The 16,252-nt window shown below is 44.7% G+C and overlaps 1 protein-coding gene across 1 annotated transcript in view; it reads left to right on the top strand.

Annotated features, from left to right (window-relative positions):
• Positions 1-16,252, top strand: part of LOC135905555 (cell adhesion molecule Dscam1-like) — a 537,047-nt gene that overhangs the window by 282,723 nt on the left and 238,072 nt on the right. Inside the window, exon 3 of the mRNA XM_070536452.1 lies at positions 894-1,220. Within this exon, the coding sequence (XP_070392553.1) occupies positions 894-1,220 (327 nt within the window). The remainder of the gene's footprint in view (positions 1-893; positions 1,221-16,252) is intronic.

Consider the following 16,252-nt stretch of genomic DNA (forward strand, 5'->3'; position numbering starts at 1 on the left):
TTCTCGCACGTTGTCATGCTTTCTTCGTGGTTTTCTAGCCACACAGATGCGATTCCCTTAAGAAGCAACGTTGTTATGCTGTACGGTGGCATTCCAACCATTGAACCGACATCTCTGGTAAAAATTGAACCATCCGTCCACGCCTTCTCCAGGTTTTCCAGCGAAGGTTCGCGGCTCGGTGTAGGGTTGCCATGGGACGCTGGAACACGGTGGCGGGTTGTCTATCGGAACCTATTTCTAGTGGCCGCCCGGCAATTCGGCGATTTAAGCGAAGCTCCATGATTGCGCCTCTGCGAGATATTCATCGTCGTTCTTTGAGGGCGCCGTTGTTTTACCCCGAACCTTCACCAAAACTGTTACGATAGGGTGCGTTCATTCAAAAATGGATTGATGAATGTTGGAGAAGGATCGCCGCGCCGACACCGAGTCGCTGCAAACACAAGCTCACTTCGGCCTCTTCTTCTTCTTTGCGCAACAATATGTAATAATAATGACGAAAAGGACGCTTTAGCACGCGCGAATGCTAGCACATAGAAGAGAATCAAGCACACAACACCAATAACGAGCGCAAGTCGCAGCTCATAAAATCACCCATATTATTCGGACTATGTGTTGATCCTAATAAAGCACATCTTCTTGGCAATGAAAGCTGTCCTTTCAAGGCCACTAACTTACTTTTACATTCGATGGCACTGTGGGTAATCCATGAATCACTAATCATCAAAGAATACCCTACTTGCTTTTCCACATTTCCAAAAATGTGTATAATTGCTATTCCTCGCAATAATTTAGATCTTGCAATTCAAGGCAAAAGATCACTTTTTTCTGTTGTTCTCACTTGCTCATATCTTTTTTCCCCCAATTCGTTCTGATCTCCTCTTCTGTACACGCAGCGAGGGCCGCTCGTGAAGAACGTCACGGGCCCGTGTTCATCCGAGCGCCCCCTGGCCGAGTGGAGTTCCTCAACTCGTCCCAGACTGTGGTGCCGTGCGACGTGCAGGGCGTGCCTCGGCCCGACGTCTGGTGGTGGCGCGTCGGCTCCCAGGGACCCGCACCGGACATTCCGGGCCTGCGTCACGTGCGTGTGCAGGATGGGGCACTCGTCTTCTCGCCCTTCCGCGCCGAGGACTTTCGCCAGGACATCCACGCCGCTGTGTACCGATGCGGCGCGCGGAACAGCGTCGGCTCTATCGTCAGTGGTGACGTCCATGTCAGGGCGGGTAAGTGGCCTCTTCTTACGAAGCGGCAGTAATTACACTGCAGATTTAGCTGATTAGGCAAGAACCACGTGAAGACGTGGGTAAACGATAAGACACCGGCCTCGATAAACGAAGTCGGTAAAACCGAAACCTTCTTTGTGCGTTTGCGCGTAGCAAGGTAGTGTATAGACACGCCTTTCTCCGAAATACTAATGCCACTCGAAAGAGTATTCGTCGCTGCAGTACAGTTGGGCGCGCAATAGGTTGAGGGATTGAATGCAAGAACGTAGTTGCTCTCTGACATTGCGTTGTGACGTGCGCTGTCATTCATTCTAGCGTGAATTTCATGTCTATTCGATGGCATGATATCAAAACGGCATTTTGCGATAATTTCGACAGAACGACGTTTCTCGGTACTTAACGGACAAACTGAAGGGGTATCGTGGCCCTGTGGTTTAGTTTAGACTCTGCTAAATGGTTTCCGCGGTAGCAACACATAATTTTCCAGTACTTTCCCTTTTCTTCACTTTCAATATTTTCAGTTTCGTCCAAAACCTAAATATGGGACAGCCATAAGCTAGCGCGTTATAACGCGACGTTACTCTAAGCGCTTCGTGCGTTGCTGTGTCAGTACAGAAGTACATGTTGCTGGGATAGTCGGTTCATATTGCTGAGTAGATCATAAATAAGATCGCTTTCCGCAAACAAGGATGGAAGGGAACAAGGGCAACAACTTTTGACTGTTTATTCTATATTGTATAACAACCAACATATACACGCAAGCGCAAGTCCAACGTAGAAAACAGCTTCAATCTTGCAACATCCTAATCACAGCCGGCTATCAAAAGACCTTTCTGCATTCAAAAGTAAAACTGATATGTCGCTTGTACAAGACGATCCTCGCTCTTTAATGTGAAGCTCCCCTAACAATTCACGCGCCGTGGTGTCCTTGCTTTTTCCAAGAATCCGTACCTTGCCCATTCGTGGCTTACATGTATGTGAATTAAAGTGCTTAGGTAAATGCACTTCGTCTTTACCTTTCAGTGACAGCTAAGGTTCCCGAGCACGCTCATTTACGCACCACGCAGTCCGGCCAACATATATTTTGCCCCAAGACAGCGGAAACTCATACACGACTCCGGTACCAAATTTTGTTGTCAGCTTGGCATGTAATTTACAACAACCACCTTTCTTTCTCCGATCAGAAAGAATGCGTGGACATCTTCGTGAACTTAATTATTTGTGTCCTTGTTAGAAAAGCTATTAGGAAAGCTGTTAAGATAGCTAGGAAAAATTCTTAACAAATGTCCTCTCAACCTTTCTCAGCGCCAGTCATATCAGTGCTCTCCTCAAAAGGTGCTATTTCAGGTAAAAAGTAGAAAGCTTTAAAGAAGGATAAGAAAGTATGCGAAGCGTTCTCATTGCGTCAACGTTGCCAGCTGCGTCAAACACGTGCTCAAGACGCGAGCGCAATGCTCAAAATGCACGCAAAACAAAGAAATACGGAGAAACCGTCGTCACCATTTTATGACAGGCGCGCATTTTTACGCTCCAGAAGAGTGTGCGTGTTAGAGAGAGAGAGAGAGATGCTTGAAACGGAGCGAAGGAAATTAACCGCTTTCTTTTCACAAGGGCGAGCAAGGAAATCAGATTTCATGGTCCGCCGCGGCGCTGTGAAGCGTAAATCAAAATGGGGTCAATGAATATATTTTTCTAGGTTACGAAAACTCTTGAACTACTTTTTTTGTCTCTTTCTTAACGCCGTTATAGTTCTTTCCTTTTCGTATTCGCTGTTAACACTGCGCTCGTTAAAACAGACCTTTGGCTAGCGTTTCTCTCGGCAAAGCCGGGATGTTTTGACACAGCATAAAAGGATGCAAGCGGTGTTTCGCATTTTCAGACTAGATTATGTCCCGTCGTCCGGGCTCGCCCAAACCGGATTTGACAATTTTTCAAGCCATCCCGCATAATTTTCTTTTGTTAACGAAAACAAGAAAGCACTGTCGCTGTCTAGTTCTTGACAGGTCGTGACAGCTAATGAAAACAAAAGCACTCAGACCGAAATGCAGCCTAGCTGGGGCACGGAATAATGATAAACCTAAACTTCATGCTAACCCCGCCATGCTTAACAGCCGTCGAGAAATAATGAACTAAACGAGTTTTGATTCATTCATTCATTCATTCGTTCATTCATTCATTCATTTTGCTTACCGTAACGTAAATCAACATATATAAATAGACGAAACCCAGGTAAAATATGCAGAAAACGCATTTGATAGCTCAGTAATGTGGAAAGTTGGGCTAGTTGGTGATTAATCGTCATACCTGGCTGGTGAAGCAGCGCACTGACACGGACACGGTGAAGGCACACAAGAAAAGACGACACTCACTGCACTCGCAACTATTTTATTTCAGAACGCAAACTTCATATTTATATACCTGTGCACCCTCAGGCGTCTAAGATAATCAAGGCAAGATTAAAGTCTTTTTCAGATTCATTTACCCGCGCATGCTGTTTAAGAGGGGTACAACAAAAACGGTAGGGTTTTACACCGTGATAGACACGTGCCTATCTTTTACGCCCGAGTATGCGTGGGCAAATGAATTTGAAAAATGCCTTTAATCTTGCCTTCATTTTCTTTGACGGCTGAGGGTGCGCAGGTACATAAATATGAAGTATGTGTTCTTAAATAAAATAGTTGCGAGTGTCATGTATTCTTGTGTATCTTCGCCATGTCCGTGAGAGTGCGATGCTTCAAAAGCAAGGTGTGATGGCATTCGATAACTGTTTGAGCTAATTTATGGTTGACCAGGCCACCTCGTCCATGATCTGAAAAACCTTTCTCAGTGCGCAGACATATCCAGTTTTTTCTTCTACTCTCTTTATCAAATTTATTTCCCTCTACCTCCTTAGCGGGGCGTAAAGACCGGCTGGTCTACACTTGCTAACCTCCCTTTTTTCTCTATTTCTTTCTCTCTCTCTCTTGCTTTCTTACTCAGTGCCCAGGTCTCTATTTCCCTGTGCCCAAGCTAGATTTTAATAATGTGGCTCTGCGTGCGCGCACCGCTGAGAAAATTTTGCATTTATGGCTTTGGTAGAAGCATTTTAACACGGCATGCTTGCTGAAATTCCATGCGTATACCATTATTTCTTTTTTAGATTGACGTAATGTCTTTTCTGCAAGCACATTTATCCATAGTTCATAATCTCTCTCTCTCTCTCTCTCTCTCTCTGTGTGTGTTTTCAATTTTTGAATAAGTTCCGCACATTAGCCCAATGGGAATTACTGCACCAGGTGTTCTTCTGATGCCTCATTTTGTGATGATTTAGCTACCTTGGATTATTTCGCCCTGAGTCTCGTACTCGGATTTCGCCACGCCACGCGAATTCTGCAGAATTTGACCTGCTGGTGCAACTAGCAACACTAAGAAGAAAAAGAGAAATTGATTGATGCAAAATGCCTCTTAAACGTATTTGATAATTTTCTTAGCTCGATGTTTTAAGCCGTTCAAACGTACATTATACGAAAGACGCTTCCATTTTTGTTCATCTCAAAATAGTATAATACGTCGGATCATGTTTATTGTACTCACCTGATGTGCAAACCATTGGAGTTTGAAGACCTCGGAGTGGTTTAAGCTCTTGTAATTCGGTAATTGTATACTGCGGCGCATGTATCGAGCTAAGAAGTCGGACCGATGCTTAATACACTATACATTTCAGGGTTGGCATATACTGCATCCATCCTCTGCCATGTGTCGTTCTTGAGGTGGAGAGAAAGCAAGGGGCAGGGCGCGTTGATAGGCTTGGCATGTCCATGTCAGAGGCTCAGTTGCCCTTTGTCACTTGAAATGCGTCACGTGCATGATGTTTTCTCCCTTAGTTTATGCGTAAGATATGTGCAACGATGGTAGTAGTACGAACGACAAACAAGAAGCCACTCCACAAGACATATTGAAGCGGCAACAGCGGCAATGGAAACTCGCCTGAGAATAAGATATGTGGCAGGAGGCAGGATAAGCAGTCTGCAGCTGAGGATAAGCATTGTCCCTAAGGTGACCAAGCTGCAAAAACGCAGTGGTCCACAATGTGACGAGCACTGCGTTTCTCACATGCCTCCCTCTTTCCGATAAAAGGCTAGGAGAAAGACCTTTCACAGCTTTCCATGGACTGTATGCAAGGAACGCCGGCCCGTTCCAGATGGGTCGCAAGGCATTATACAAAGGGGACGGAAAAACCTGCGAACCGGTTATATTGGTCCTTCGTTGCTTCTTTGGTTCCATGTTGGAAGTGCTTACTTCCTTGCTCTCCTGTTGGACATTCCTGGAGCATGCTTTATGTTACCTTTCTTGTTATTATGTTATGATGTTACAAGGTAGATATTCTTGCCATACAATTTTAAGGACGCTGGCAACAAATAATAAGCTAAATATAAATTTACTTTTTGGAGTTCGCCTTTTCCAGGGTGGTCGCCCTCGCTGCAATGTCCCCAGGCTTATATGTTTTTTTTAGTTTTTTTTTCTGAACTACACTCATGTACTGCTAGCACGCTTTAATTATTAGAGGCATAACTGTTGGTATGTGCGTCTGTACACAAAGAGCATGCCAAACACATGGTAATTTGTTGCCTTCAATAGCAGATCCCGCATAAATTTTAATGCGCACCTGCATTTCTGTTTTCCTTCTAAGTTCTTTATCAAGAACAGCTTCGTTTTCTGCTAAATAAACAGTCAATGTAGATCCTACAATTAATCTGCTGCAGGTGTACGCTGGGAAGCTTCTGGTGGGTTCAGAAAGGCTCTGCTTATGACTAACGCGATTTCTTATTGATTGGCTCACACGATCGTTTACTCTGGTTCTTTGTTGGGCGAACGCCTTTCTCGCCTTTGACCGCTCGACTCCACTCTCTACAGACGCAGCTTGCAAAGCAGCTTGCGTGCTGCCAATGGTTTATTACCTCTATCTAGTCTCGTCTCGCAACTATTTCGCACATTAGAACAAAGCAGCATGTTTTGCGCTGGCTTGACATCAAAACAAACTTTCTGCGTTCTCTTTTGTCCTTTCTTATATTTCTATCTTCGTGGTGTCACGACCAGGTTGCAGGTGAACATTGGAGTGCAAAATTTTATCTCAACGACCAATATCAGACCTTTTAGAATTGCGGGGTCTCATTTCTAATATGCCTTCATTCAGGCGGCCTCCTTGATAACAACGTTTTCAGCGCACAGAAAGAACACAGGACTGAAAAGAACGATGCCGACACAAGGTAGCCTTACACAAGTTAGCCTTTATAGATAGCGCATCTAGTGTCACATTCGGCATTGCGCACCATCCTCAACTTCTGTACTTTGTGTATATCAAGCCATTGCTACAATATTGAAAAACGGTTTCGAGAAACTATGACATGATAAGTTTGAATTCTTTCAATATTTCATTTAATTTTTCTTTGTCATTGGCTCACAGGAAGTGATACCCCTGCCATCGCACAGATGGGGCAACTCGGCAGTAGCGTTCAGTGAATGAATATAATTTTTATTATTAGAATAGCATGAAAACAAACCTGACCAAATGTGGCTCCGTGTACATTTTTTTTTGTACTAGCATATTTTATACAAACTGCCTTCTCCACTGGAAACGAAAGACCCTCGTTCATCATAAAGTAGAGAAGAAAAAAAACTGCTTCAAGAGAAGTTCCACACCTAAACTTCCAGAACAGCGGCGACGGCAAACATTATGCACACAGGAAAACAGTGGAGGGTATGACTAACACATAATACTCGCCAAATCCGGCTGTACATATGCTCGGCGGTTTCCTTCCTTAACTACTAATGGAAGCGGGACGTCAGGACATCTTCCACTTGTGCCCCTTCGCAACAGTGCGACGCGTCTTGACCAACGACCTACCGAAGAAAACACTGTACGCAACCCCCGCCTGTTGTGCCGCCTTGAAGCACACCAGAGAAATAAGAAAAAGAGCTTGCGAGGCCGGCGCGCGACACAGAGGCCGTTAGTCGTTCACACTTGGGAGCGCCGACTCTCATATTCCCCCGCCTGCCAGAACCATCTGCTGGGGGACATTAAAGACTGCAAACTGCTTAGCCAAAAGGAGAAGTGGGGCAAGGCCAATGGTCTCGAAGAAGGAAGAGGCGTGCGAGAGTTGCTCTCTGCGACAGAATAACTAATGGGCCCGCAGGGCTGAAAGCGAGGGAGTGTAAAACAGACCCCGTGCTGGGGGCGCCGTACACCCGGCGCCTCGCTTTTCGGCATTCTTGCTTGGTTTCTGCCGGGCGAAAATTTTTCAATGTAGCGCGTTCGAGATGAGCAAGAAATGCTGGTAAAGGGCTTGCCGCCGTACAGGAATCACCAATTTGTTCTCTGCGTGTCTCTTTTCTCTACTTCTTCTTCGTATTTTTCTTCTCGCCAAATGCGGCACACGACGCTTGAGTATCCGAAGCACGCTGCCACGGACAAGGCGCACCGGCGTGGGACACTGCACGAGTGGAGCAAAGCGTTTTGCGTTCGCACGCTTGACAAATAGTGAGCCTGCTAGCTCGGTTCTCTCATGCCCGCATAATCCCGGCATCGCGAAGAGCTTCCCGGCGATTACACAAAAGAACGGTTTACTTTGTCTCCGCCGCTTCCCCTTCCTTTCTTTCGTGCGGGCGAAAGGCTTAAAAAAAGGCGTACGAGTAGGAAGAATCGGTCCTGCCAACGCCGCCGTTTGTTAATTACCCCTGCCTTTGCAACTTTCCCCGTGCAGAGAGCGCAGACGTCAGCTCGAAAAGAGGTTTTAAATGCGCACCGGCCGCATAAACGGTGGCCTCGGGAATTATTCATGACCCGCGTGTCAGGAACCGTGATAGCTGCTTCTTTTTTTTTCTCACAGGAGCCTTGTGGTGAACAGCGTTACCTGCAGTGTCCGTGCGCTTATTTTATTGGAAGCGGCTTGGATTTCTGCTATTAAAGATATAGCAACTAGGGAAATAAAATTTATTGTGAATGCGATAAGATTTTCCAAAGTACCATTCAAACGGACGCACAACTTTAATCTAGCACAGCTGTACATTTGGGTACGTGTTCCTTTTATAATCTTATTGCGTCTCATTGTTTCTCACGCACTCTTAGCATATTTCAAGATAATAATACTTAAAATGGCGGCGGCTATTCGATAATGCCTATTAACGTGTTTGATGAAGTTTTATATGGTCGCATATGCAAAAGAAGATTGTCGCACTGCGCACACGACGTTCCAGTACTTCCAAGGTGCTACAAGACCCTCTTTTGTTTCAAATGTTTCCCTCATGTCATTCGAGATAATGAGGATGTACGTGCTTTATAGAGACATCGCGTCCAAACAGATGTCATGGTAACGAAATATTTGGATAGGAGACTAAACGAGGCTACAGCGCCGGGAAGTTTGCTGGCAGAGCATTTGGTGCGCGTGCGAGGGAACAGTGCGTCGTAGGAGGAATTCGCTCGCCCTGTTAAAGGGCCCATGAGAGCAGGCAAGCGACCGAGACAGAGAGAAGTGGTAAGCGCCAATGTGCCGAGGGAAGGCAGCCAGGATTATTCTCATTCATTTGATCACCAATTCTTCAGCGGAAGCTGCCTCGCCTATCCGTTTTTCTGTGTCCTCGTTTTACCCAACCATGCCTTCTCTTTACGAAACATCGTCTCTTAAAGCATCCCGTGGGAACAACCCGCGCTGTCGACGCCTAATGTCCCGTAGACACAATTTGGGATCCTAAATGTATTTGCTCCATCCCCGACCCCTTCTCGACACCCCCTCCTCCCTTCCCCTCATTCATTTCTTCCTTGTTCCGCCTGTTTGCTCTCTGTGTCTGGTAGCTGCATTGGCAGGAAAAGAAAATGACACCGGCGCGCTTGAAGGCTTCGCGGTAAAGTACACCAGTTGTTTTCTTTCTTTATTTTTTTTACTCGTTATATGTCACCGTGCGCAAATAAGCTTTCCCACAACGCCACAAACCAAACAAAAAGGGAACATTCTTGCTTTCTTCGGCATCTCCCCGTTGATTCGGCTGGAGACATTAAGATGCATGGTCATGAGCAGTTGAGACTACGAAAACATTATTGCAGAATGACAAAAACGAAGAGGGTGCACGCGCTTGAAGTTGGCGAGATATTGACCGCCCAGATTATTATACAACAAAACAACTTAGTAGTGCGAAACAAGACTGAGGATCAAAGGAACTTGGAGACTCGAAGTGATGAAAAAGGGTTGAACAGAGGATGCCGTTCGAGGGAGTGAAGCGACGGGGATACTTGTCTTAGTAGGGGTTTCATAACGGTGATTTAAGCCGGCATAAATTTGGTACTGCATGTCGTCAGGAGTGCCAGGCATAACGCACGACTTTTGATTCAGCGATCTTACGGTCCGTACGCCTGTCTGCTGTCCCTGCGGGATAATTTCTCGGGCACATTTGTCATCGAAGCATTTTTATTTTATTTCGAAAACGATATGCAGTAGCTGTGGTAGCTGTGCCGCGTTTTGTCGCTCGTACTTGTTCATAGTCAGCTAATTCAATGATCCCCTGAAGAGTGCAAGCTGACAGTGCCCCACGACAAGCTGCGCCCTTTAATCGCGAATAAAATAAAGTCGCGATGACTGTATAAAAAATCGAGTAAAATATGAGTGATGGAATTAGCCGATACTCGTAACGTCCGTCATCGTCCCGCGCCTCGAAAGATTATGACAGGGCAGCGTAAGGTTGCAACCACTGAAAGCACGTGGATATTTTTGTACTTTCTCGCTCTTGTTGGTTTTCACTTCATTTACACTTTGCTTTCTTTCGTTTTGTTCAAGGCCGCAGCGTTCCCACCAGCTGCTGCGCCATTCTTCAATATAAGCTCTTCCCTTTTCATTTCCAATTTTTTAAAAAAGAAAATCTCCTCTTCGTGCATGGAAAAAAGTCTCGTTTTCAGCAAGCACCTGTGCTTGCTCCTCCTGTGGGTTAGGGTACTAAATAGCAAACTTTAGGTCGACACCAGTAATCACAGTTTAGATGACTACGTAAAAATACGAAGAAGATATGAATACAATTGCGCAAGAGAATATTGAAGGCGACATATAAGAAGCGTCTTCAAGCTCATTCGGAGGAGAAAAAAAAGAAGGGGCCTGTATTGAAAGTATCACGTAATATTAAAGTGCAACCAGCGTTAGTAACATAAGGAGGAGCGTAAAGAAATGATTAGTTCTCTCAATACTGCAAAGGGACGGGTGCAAACACGGTGAACAAAGTTTCGTGTTTACCCGGCGGAACAAGCGGCCCTGATTGGAATCTTGTTTCCCGTACAGGCGCCGCTTGCACGGGCACCCTTGTTTGTCAGCGCCGGCTTACCAGAGACCGGTTGTCGGTGCGGGCGGACGCGCTGCCATTCTGTCTGCTTTTGTCGTGCCCTCATCGAAACAGCGTCTGTGCATTGAATTTCAAAAAAAAAAGAGATAGGACGAAACAAGAGACCTGCCGCTTCAACGCAGTATCCCACAAGAAAACAACGAAACGAACGCAATACGGGTCCTGAAAACAGGTATTTCTTTTTCTGAAATGCTTAGTTCGAAAAACACACACGGACGGAGAAGTAAAGCTAGAAACGAACCCTGCGTCCGCGTTCTTTCAATCTGGAGGTTGGTTTGTTCTGCGTGCTGCTATACTGCCCGTACTTCTTTTTTTTCCTCAGACCCAATGTCGAACGACTCGTTTCGCTGGCCTTCGCGAAAACACACTCCCGCTGGTGGTGTGTCTTGCGGGTATACATCGTGGTTAGGATGTGCCGGCACAATGCGCGAAGAAGAACGGCCACGGCGCGGCTCATTAATCACCCGGTTGCAGTGTCTATCGCGCACTGCTACAATTCGTTTGTTTTTCTTTCATCGAAACTGTGCGTTCAATGTCGAACCGAGCCGTGTACCAGCGCTGGCGACACCGTTGATTTGTTAAGGTGGAAGCTTCATCAGAATTCCTGTTTTTCTCTTACTGATTGTAAACTTGTCCCCTCGTGTCATAATTGGCGGTGATGGCCTGCCACTGTGCAACGTCCCTTGGGAAGTAAAAAACAAAAAAACAGAATGATTTGTTAGTGTCATCGCGCACGTTAAGCGAGTACAAACCTTTTAAAGCTCAGAGTTTTTATGTTCGCTTAAATTACTTTGTACAAGCGGTGATAGTTCTGAAAGCGGAGAACGAAGCAAGAAAAAATATTTTCGCATTTCATCCTAAAACAACAACATGCATTCATATACAAGGTCTTTTTCTTGCTAAAAGATAATTTCACAACGCTGAAGCTCTGATTTCTGGCATCATTATTCATGCACGTAATTTCTTCAATTTTTGTGCTGCAGTTGTTATTCATCCAATGCAATATGCAGGTTTGTTCAGTACATCGCCTTTCTACCGTGTATCTTTGACAATCGTAGTTTTATATTTCCTGCAGTCGAGAAACTAGTTTGAATACTTTCGACACAGATCAGGCAGATTAAAATGATTAAAATTCTTTCCTTCCCAAGGTCTGTCTTATACCTTTAGATTTCATTCTTGTTTTTATGGAACAGGCAGTGCTTAAATACTTACAGTAGCACAGAGACAGGGCAGTTGTGTTACCCCCACGTGTAGTTGAAATCACAAACATAAGAGTGTTCTTGGCACGCGGAAAACAACTTCAGATATTAGGATATCTTTAGTGAAGTGGTTTCAGAAACGACGAAGGGAACAACTTGTGCTCAAGTGAACATAAGTGGAGTTTACTTGTCGAATGCAAAGCTGATCAATAGGACATGAGGAAAATTCGGAGAAAAGGAAAAAAGAAATCGGTGTATACATGAAGAAATGACCGCGCGAGCAATACACAACGCTGATGTCAATGTGTAGATTTGATATCGCGCTTGCGAATGGACTCATTTAAATGTATGGTTTAAGTTCACAACAGTAGCTGAGTCATGGGAAGAAAAGAGAGATAAATAAATCTTATAAATTATCTGTCTATACACCCGATACAATTAATAATGATGTGAGACTTGTAGAAGCCACGGGATAATATTGCTTCATTCCTATTTCAACAGTTCGTTATACCACCGTTATTCCAGAGGATGTATTAAGATTAGCACAAGTGACAATTTTATGCTCTTGTGGGAAGACATTTGCTGCCCAGCATTCAAAAAGCAAGCGTCTTCTCCAGCCTAAGATGCCACTAATCAAGCAATGATAAAAAAAGACGCATTGCTTCTTTCATTTGCATTTCAAAATTAACGCATCACAACGTATTCATGTCCCACCTAACGTACTCTGACCTACAGTATAGTCGGTGCAACATGGTTATCCTGTTGAGGCTTTGTACTCTCGGGTAGTCCCGGTGCATATATCTAAGTAAAGAGGTATATGTCTGACGCTATCTTTTGATGAATTGCTACAAGAATTCGTGCTACTGATAGTCCACAACAAAATAGAATATTTTATAGCTTCAGTAAAATAAACTTACATATAATTCCAAAAATTCCACTTGCTTTCACGCTACATAAAATTGTTAACAACGCACTACGTTGAAAGCAGCAATTTAGGAGGGTGACACCATTAGAAGACGGAGGGAAAACTTAAAAGAGTTTTTCAGATAAAAAAAAAATTGTTGCCTCTCGTAATCGGGAGTGGATGTAAGCATGAAATGGCAACAGACAAAGCAGATTGGTTGGAGCTGATAGCCACAGTGCTAAAATGGGTGTAGTTCATGTTCGCAACGGCACACCCCACCACACTGCACCACTCCATTTTGTGCAATAGCCCACATGGACGCTGCCCAGGTAGAAGAAAACCGGCTGTAGGCCGCACTACAGGCGGCGAACGACACCAGGTAGGCATAGCGCACTGCCCAACTAGAAGAAGAATTAATTGAATTCTGGGATTTTACGTGCCACAACCACGATTTGATCATGAGGCACGCCGTAGGGGGGGGGGGGGGGGGGGACTCCAGATTAATTTTGATCACCAGGAGATTTCTAATGGGCCCACAATGCACGTGGTACGGGCGTTTTTGCATTTCGCCTCCATCGAAATGCGGCCGCCAAGGCCGGAATTTGATCCGCGGACCTCGTGCGTAGCACTGCAACGCCGTAACCGCTAAGCCACCGCGGCTGGTAGGAGCGCCTGAAGGAGGTGCCACGCAGCGTGGTGCCATCTCTCGAGGTGGCGCGGAAGTTGCAGGCCGCTGGTGACCAATAAATCTTCAGCTTACTAGAATGTACAGCTTGAGTGATATTGGGAACAAAGATTAGGAAGAACTCGGAAGGAATATTTTTTGTAACTTGTTCGGGCAGTCAATAGCGTACTTAAGGAGGTCCTCTACAAAGGGTTGGGGGCCAGAGACAGCATTATTTAATGTTTTGACCGCTTCCCCGGATGATCTCGTTTTTTTCTCGCAAGTTGCCCTGATGTTCTCGTTTGAGTACCCGGATAACGGCTCTGGCTTATGGCTCGAGGTCACTTAAGGTCGCCATCCATTAGAGCTAAAACCATTTCCTGCTTAAAAACATTATGAGACTATATAAGTCCGCAAACATTAGTCTCTTTTAAACGCTTCTATGCTGCCACTCTCAATTTTTGAAAGCTATGTGATTGCTGGCCGTAGCCAACTAACCGTGGATGCTCGTGTATGTTTCATAATGGAGGAAACTGCAAAGTTTCCAGAAATAAGACGTCTCCCGTACCAATTCATTTAGTATGCTAACTCCATACCTAGCGTTTCTCCAATAAGAAATCCACGAACCACGTTTTCTCACTGTAAAGCGTGCTTTGCCATACTACTGCTGTTGACAAGGCGAAAACCACTTTAAGGACAAAAGGTACCTGGAATTGATTCCCCTTTCAGTTTCCTTTTTGAACTGCAGCTTCTCCGTCTCAGCCGGAAGGTTCTTTATTGTCGCTCCAAAAAGTTGTGATGCATCACGATTGGCTTCATCCGATCAACTATGAATAAAAATTGTTTCTATTAATTCGGGAACGCCTGTCAAATGCGCTGCAATAATAGTGTTTTGTTGAGATCATTCTCATTATCCTTCTTCCCAGTGAGTGTTTGACAAAAGTAAACATGTCCTTCTTGAGTTTATATTTGCGTAATCCTAACTTAGGCCCATCGCGATGAATCTACAGCGATGGCGTCCTGCAGCTGAGCTTGATAAGGTCGCAGGTGCGATTTCCGTCCATGAATGAGGCATCCGCATTCCGTTGAAGGCTGAGTCTAAATAAAAACGCTTTTCTTTATTTAAGTACACATTAAAAAGCACTAAGTGGTCGATAGAGGCACGGAGATATACAGGGATGGATCATCCCCCCCCCCCCTCTCTCTCTCTCTCTACGTACGCTCGAACATATATATTTCAGCCCACGACGACACGTGGTTCTGAAGGATTACCAAGGTTTGGTTGTGACGCGAGCGCTTTTCTTATGTATCGCTTTTCTTTATGGGACATTTGTGACTCCATCGCACTAAGAGCTTAGCCGTAAAACATCGGATCAGTGTAATTAATTTTTAGGTGCTCCATCCGAGTGTATTTACCCATGTAATAAGTCTTGTCAAGCCCAAAACAGCTTAACACATGTTAAAAGAGTATGCTAAGTAGGTTTCATACGCTTAAAGGTTTACCATTTACATAGAATGGACATCTATGTTATTTCATATGAGCGCTGTTATAATAGGAGGATTCCTTTAGTTTACTTCCATTTCTTTTTTATCGTCCGCTATTTAAGACCGATAACGTAGCCGGCGTGTGACTCAGCCCAGTCACGAAACGTCAAAATGAAGAGCATTGGCATAGAATTGTTATGTTATCCCGACCAATGTTTCCAAAATTCGAAGGGTTTATTAAACTACTCCAACAAACTAAGTATGTTACCGCCCTTGTCTCACAAATATAATTCGTTTTCAATATAATAAAGCAAATAAAAACCAGCACGTGACTCACTTTCATAAGCGCGCGCCGAGAGAATACATGCGTTCACGACAAAAGTATACAAATAGCAGAATATAACAGCGGCATTTCCCTTGGGCGTGCCGAAATAAGCTTGGTTCCACTGATAATTTTAGTAATCCTTGGAACTCATTACGAACCATCCATGTATTCGGCGCCAACTAGAGCGATTAAATGTACCGGCTTCACCTAACCTATCTTCGAAAACGGGGCCCCACTATGGCGTTCGGAACACCACACAATGAGGCCACCTATAAGTTAACCTACACAGCAGCGCCAACGTACGGGTAACGTTTTTATGGCGTGTATAATAGGGGTCGTTCACCAAAACCCTGCGACACCTGTTTCCACTGCACTACATCTCTTTCTTTCAAGCCTGAGCCATTCTCTAACGTATATTCGCTAAGGGGCCGCCATATATTTTGAGCCATTTTAGCATCACGTACGCGTGCAGCGGTAAGTGACATTTACTGCATTTTGTTTTTCATGCACCTGCGCTTATCCTTCAACACTTTCAGAGGCATTTGAGGCAACAGTACCCGAAAAAAAAACTTCTTACTCAAATCATTACCTCGACTATAGGCACCAGTATGAAAGTATTCAAGTGAGTCAAGCACAACTTGGACTACCTCACGCCTGAACTATAATTTGCGAGCTCGTGGTATCAAAGTCAGTCAGAAACACGGTTGTCATAAAAAAAACTATCAGAAAGACATTTTGCGATGTCGCGCTATACTAGCTCACGTTACACAGGCTGCAAAATCTTGCAGCACACTGCGTTATACGAGCAGGGCTTATTATATTTTTCCGAACTAAAAGAAAACTAATTGGACACGGTATCAAAGACCATTCTTTTCGTCATCGGTGTTGGTTCCACCTATATACATTGCAGCAATTTATACATCATACGAACATACAGGTATTATACATGAGAGGGTGATGTCTAAAAAATGAAAAGAGAGTGAAATAATACCGACGGGGTATCTTATCGTCTCACATCAATCATCAGTGCAAAAAAAAATGAGGCTACACTTCGTTATATCAATGCGGGTCTCTACCGTTTTCAGCCGTAATAGTCAG

Source organism: Dermacentor albipictus, chromosome 3 (assembly GCF_038994185.2).
Source record: "Dermacentor albipictus isolate Rhodes 1998 colony chromosome 3, USDA_Dalb.pri_finalv2, whole genome shotgun sequence".
NCBI classification, from domain to species: Eukaryota; Metazoa; Arthropoda; class Arachnida; order Ixodida; family Ixodidae; genus Dermacentor; species Dermacentor albipictus.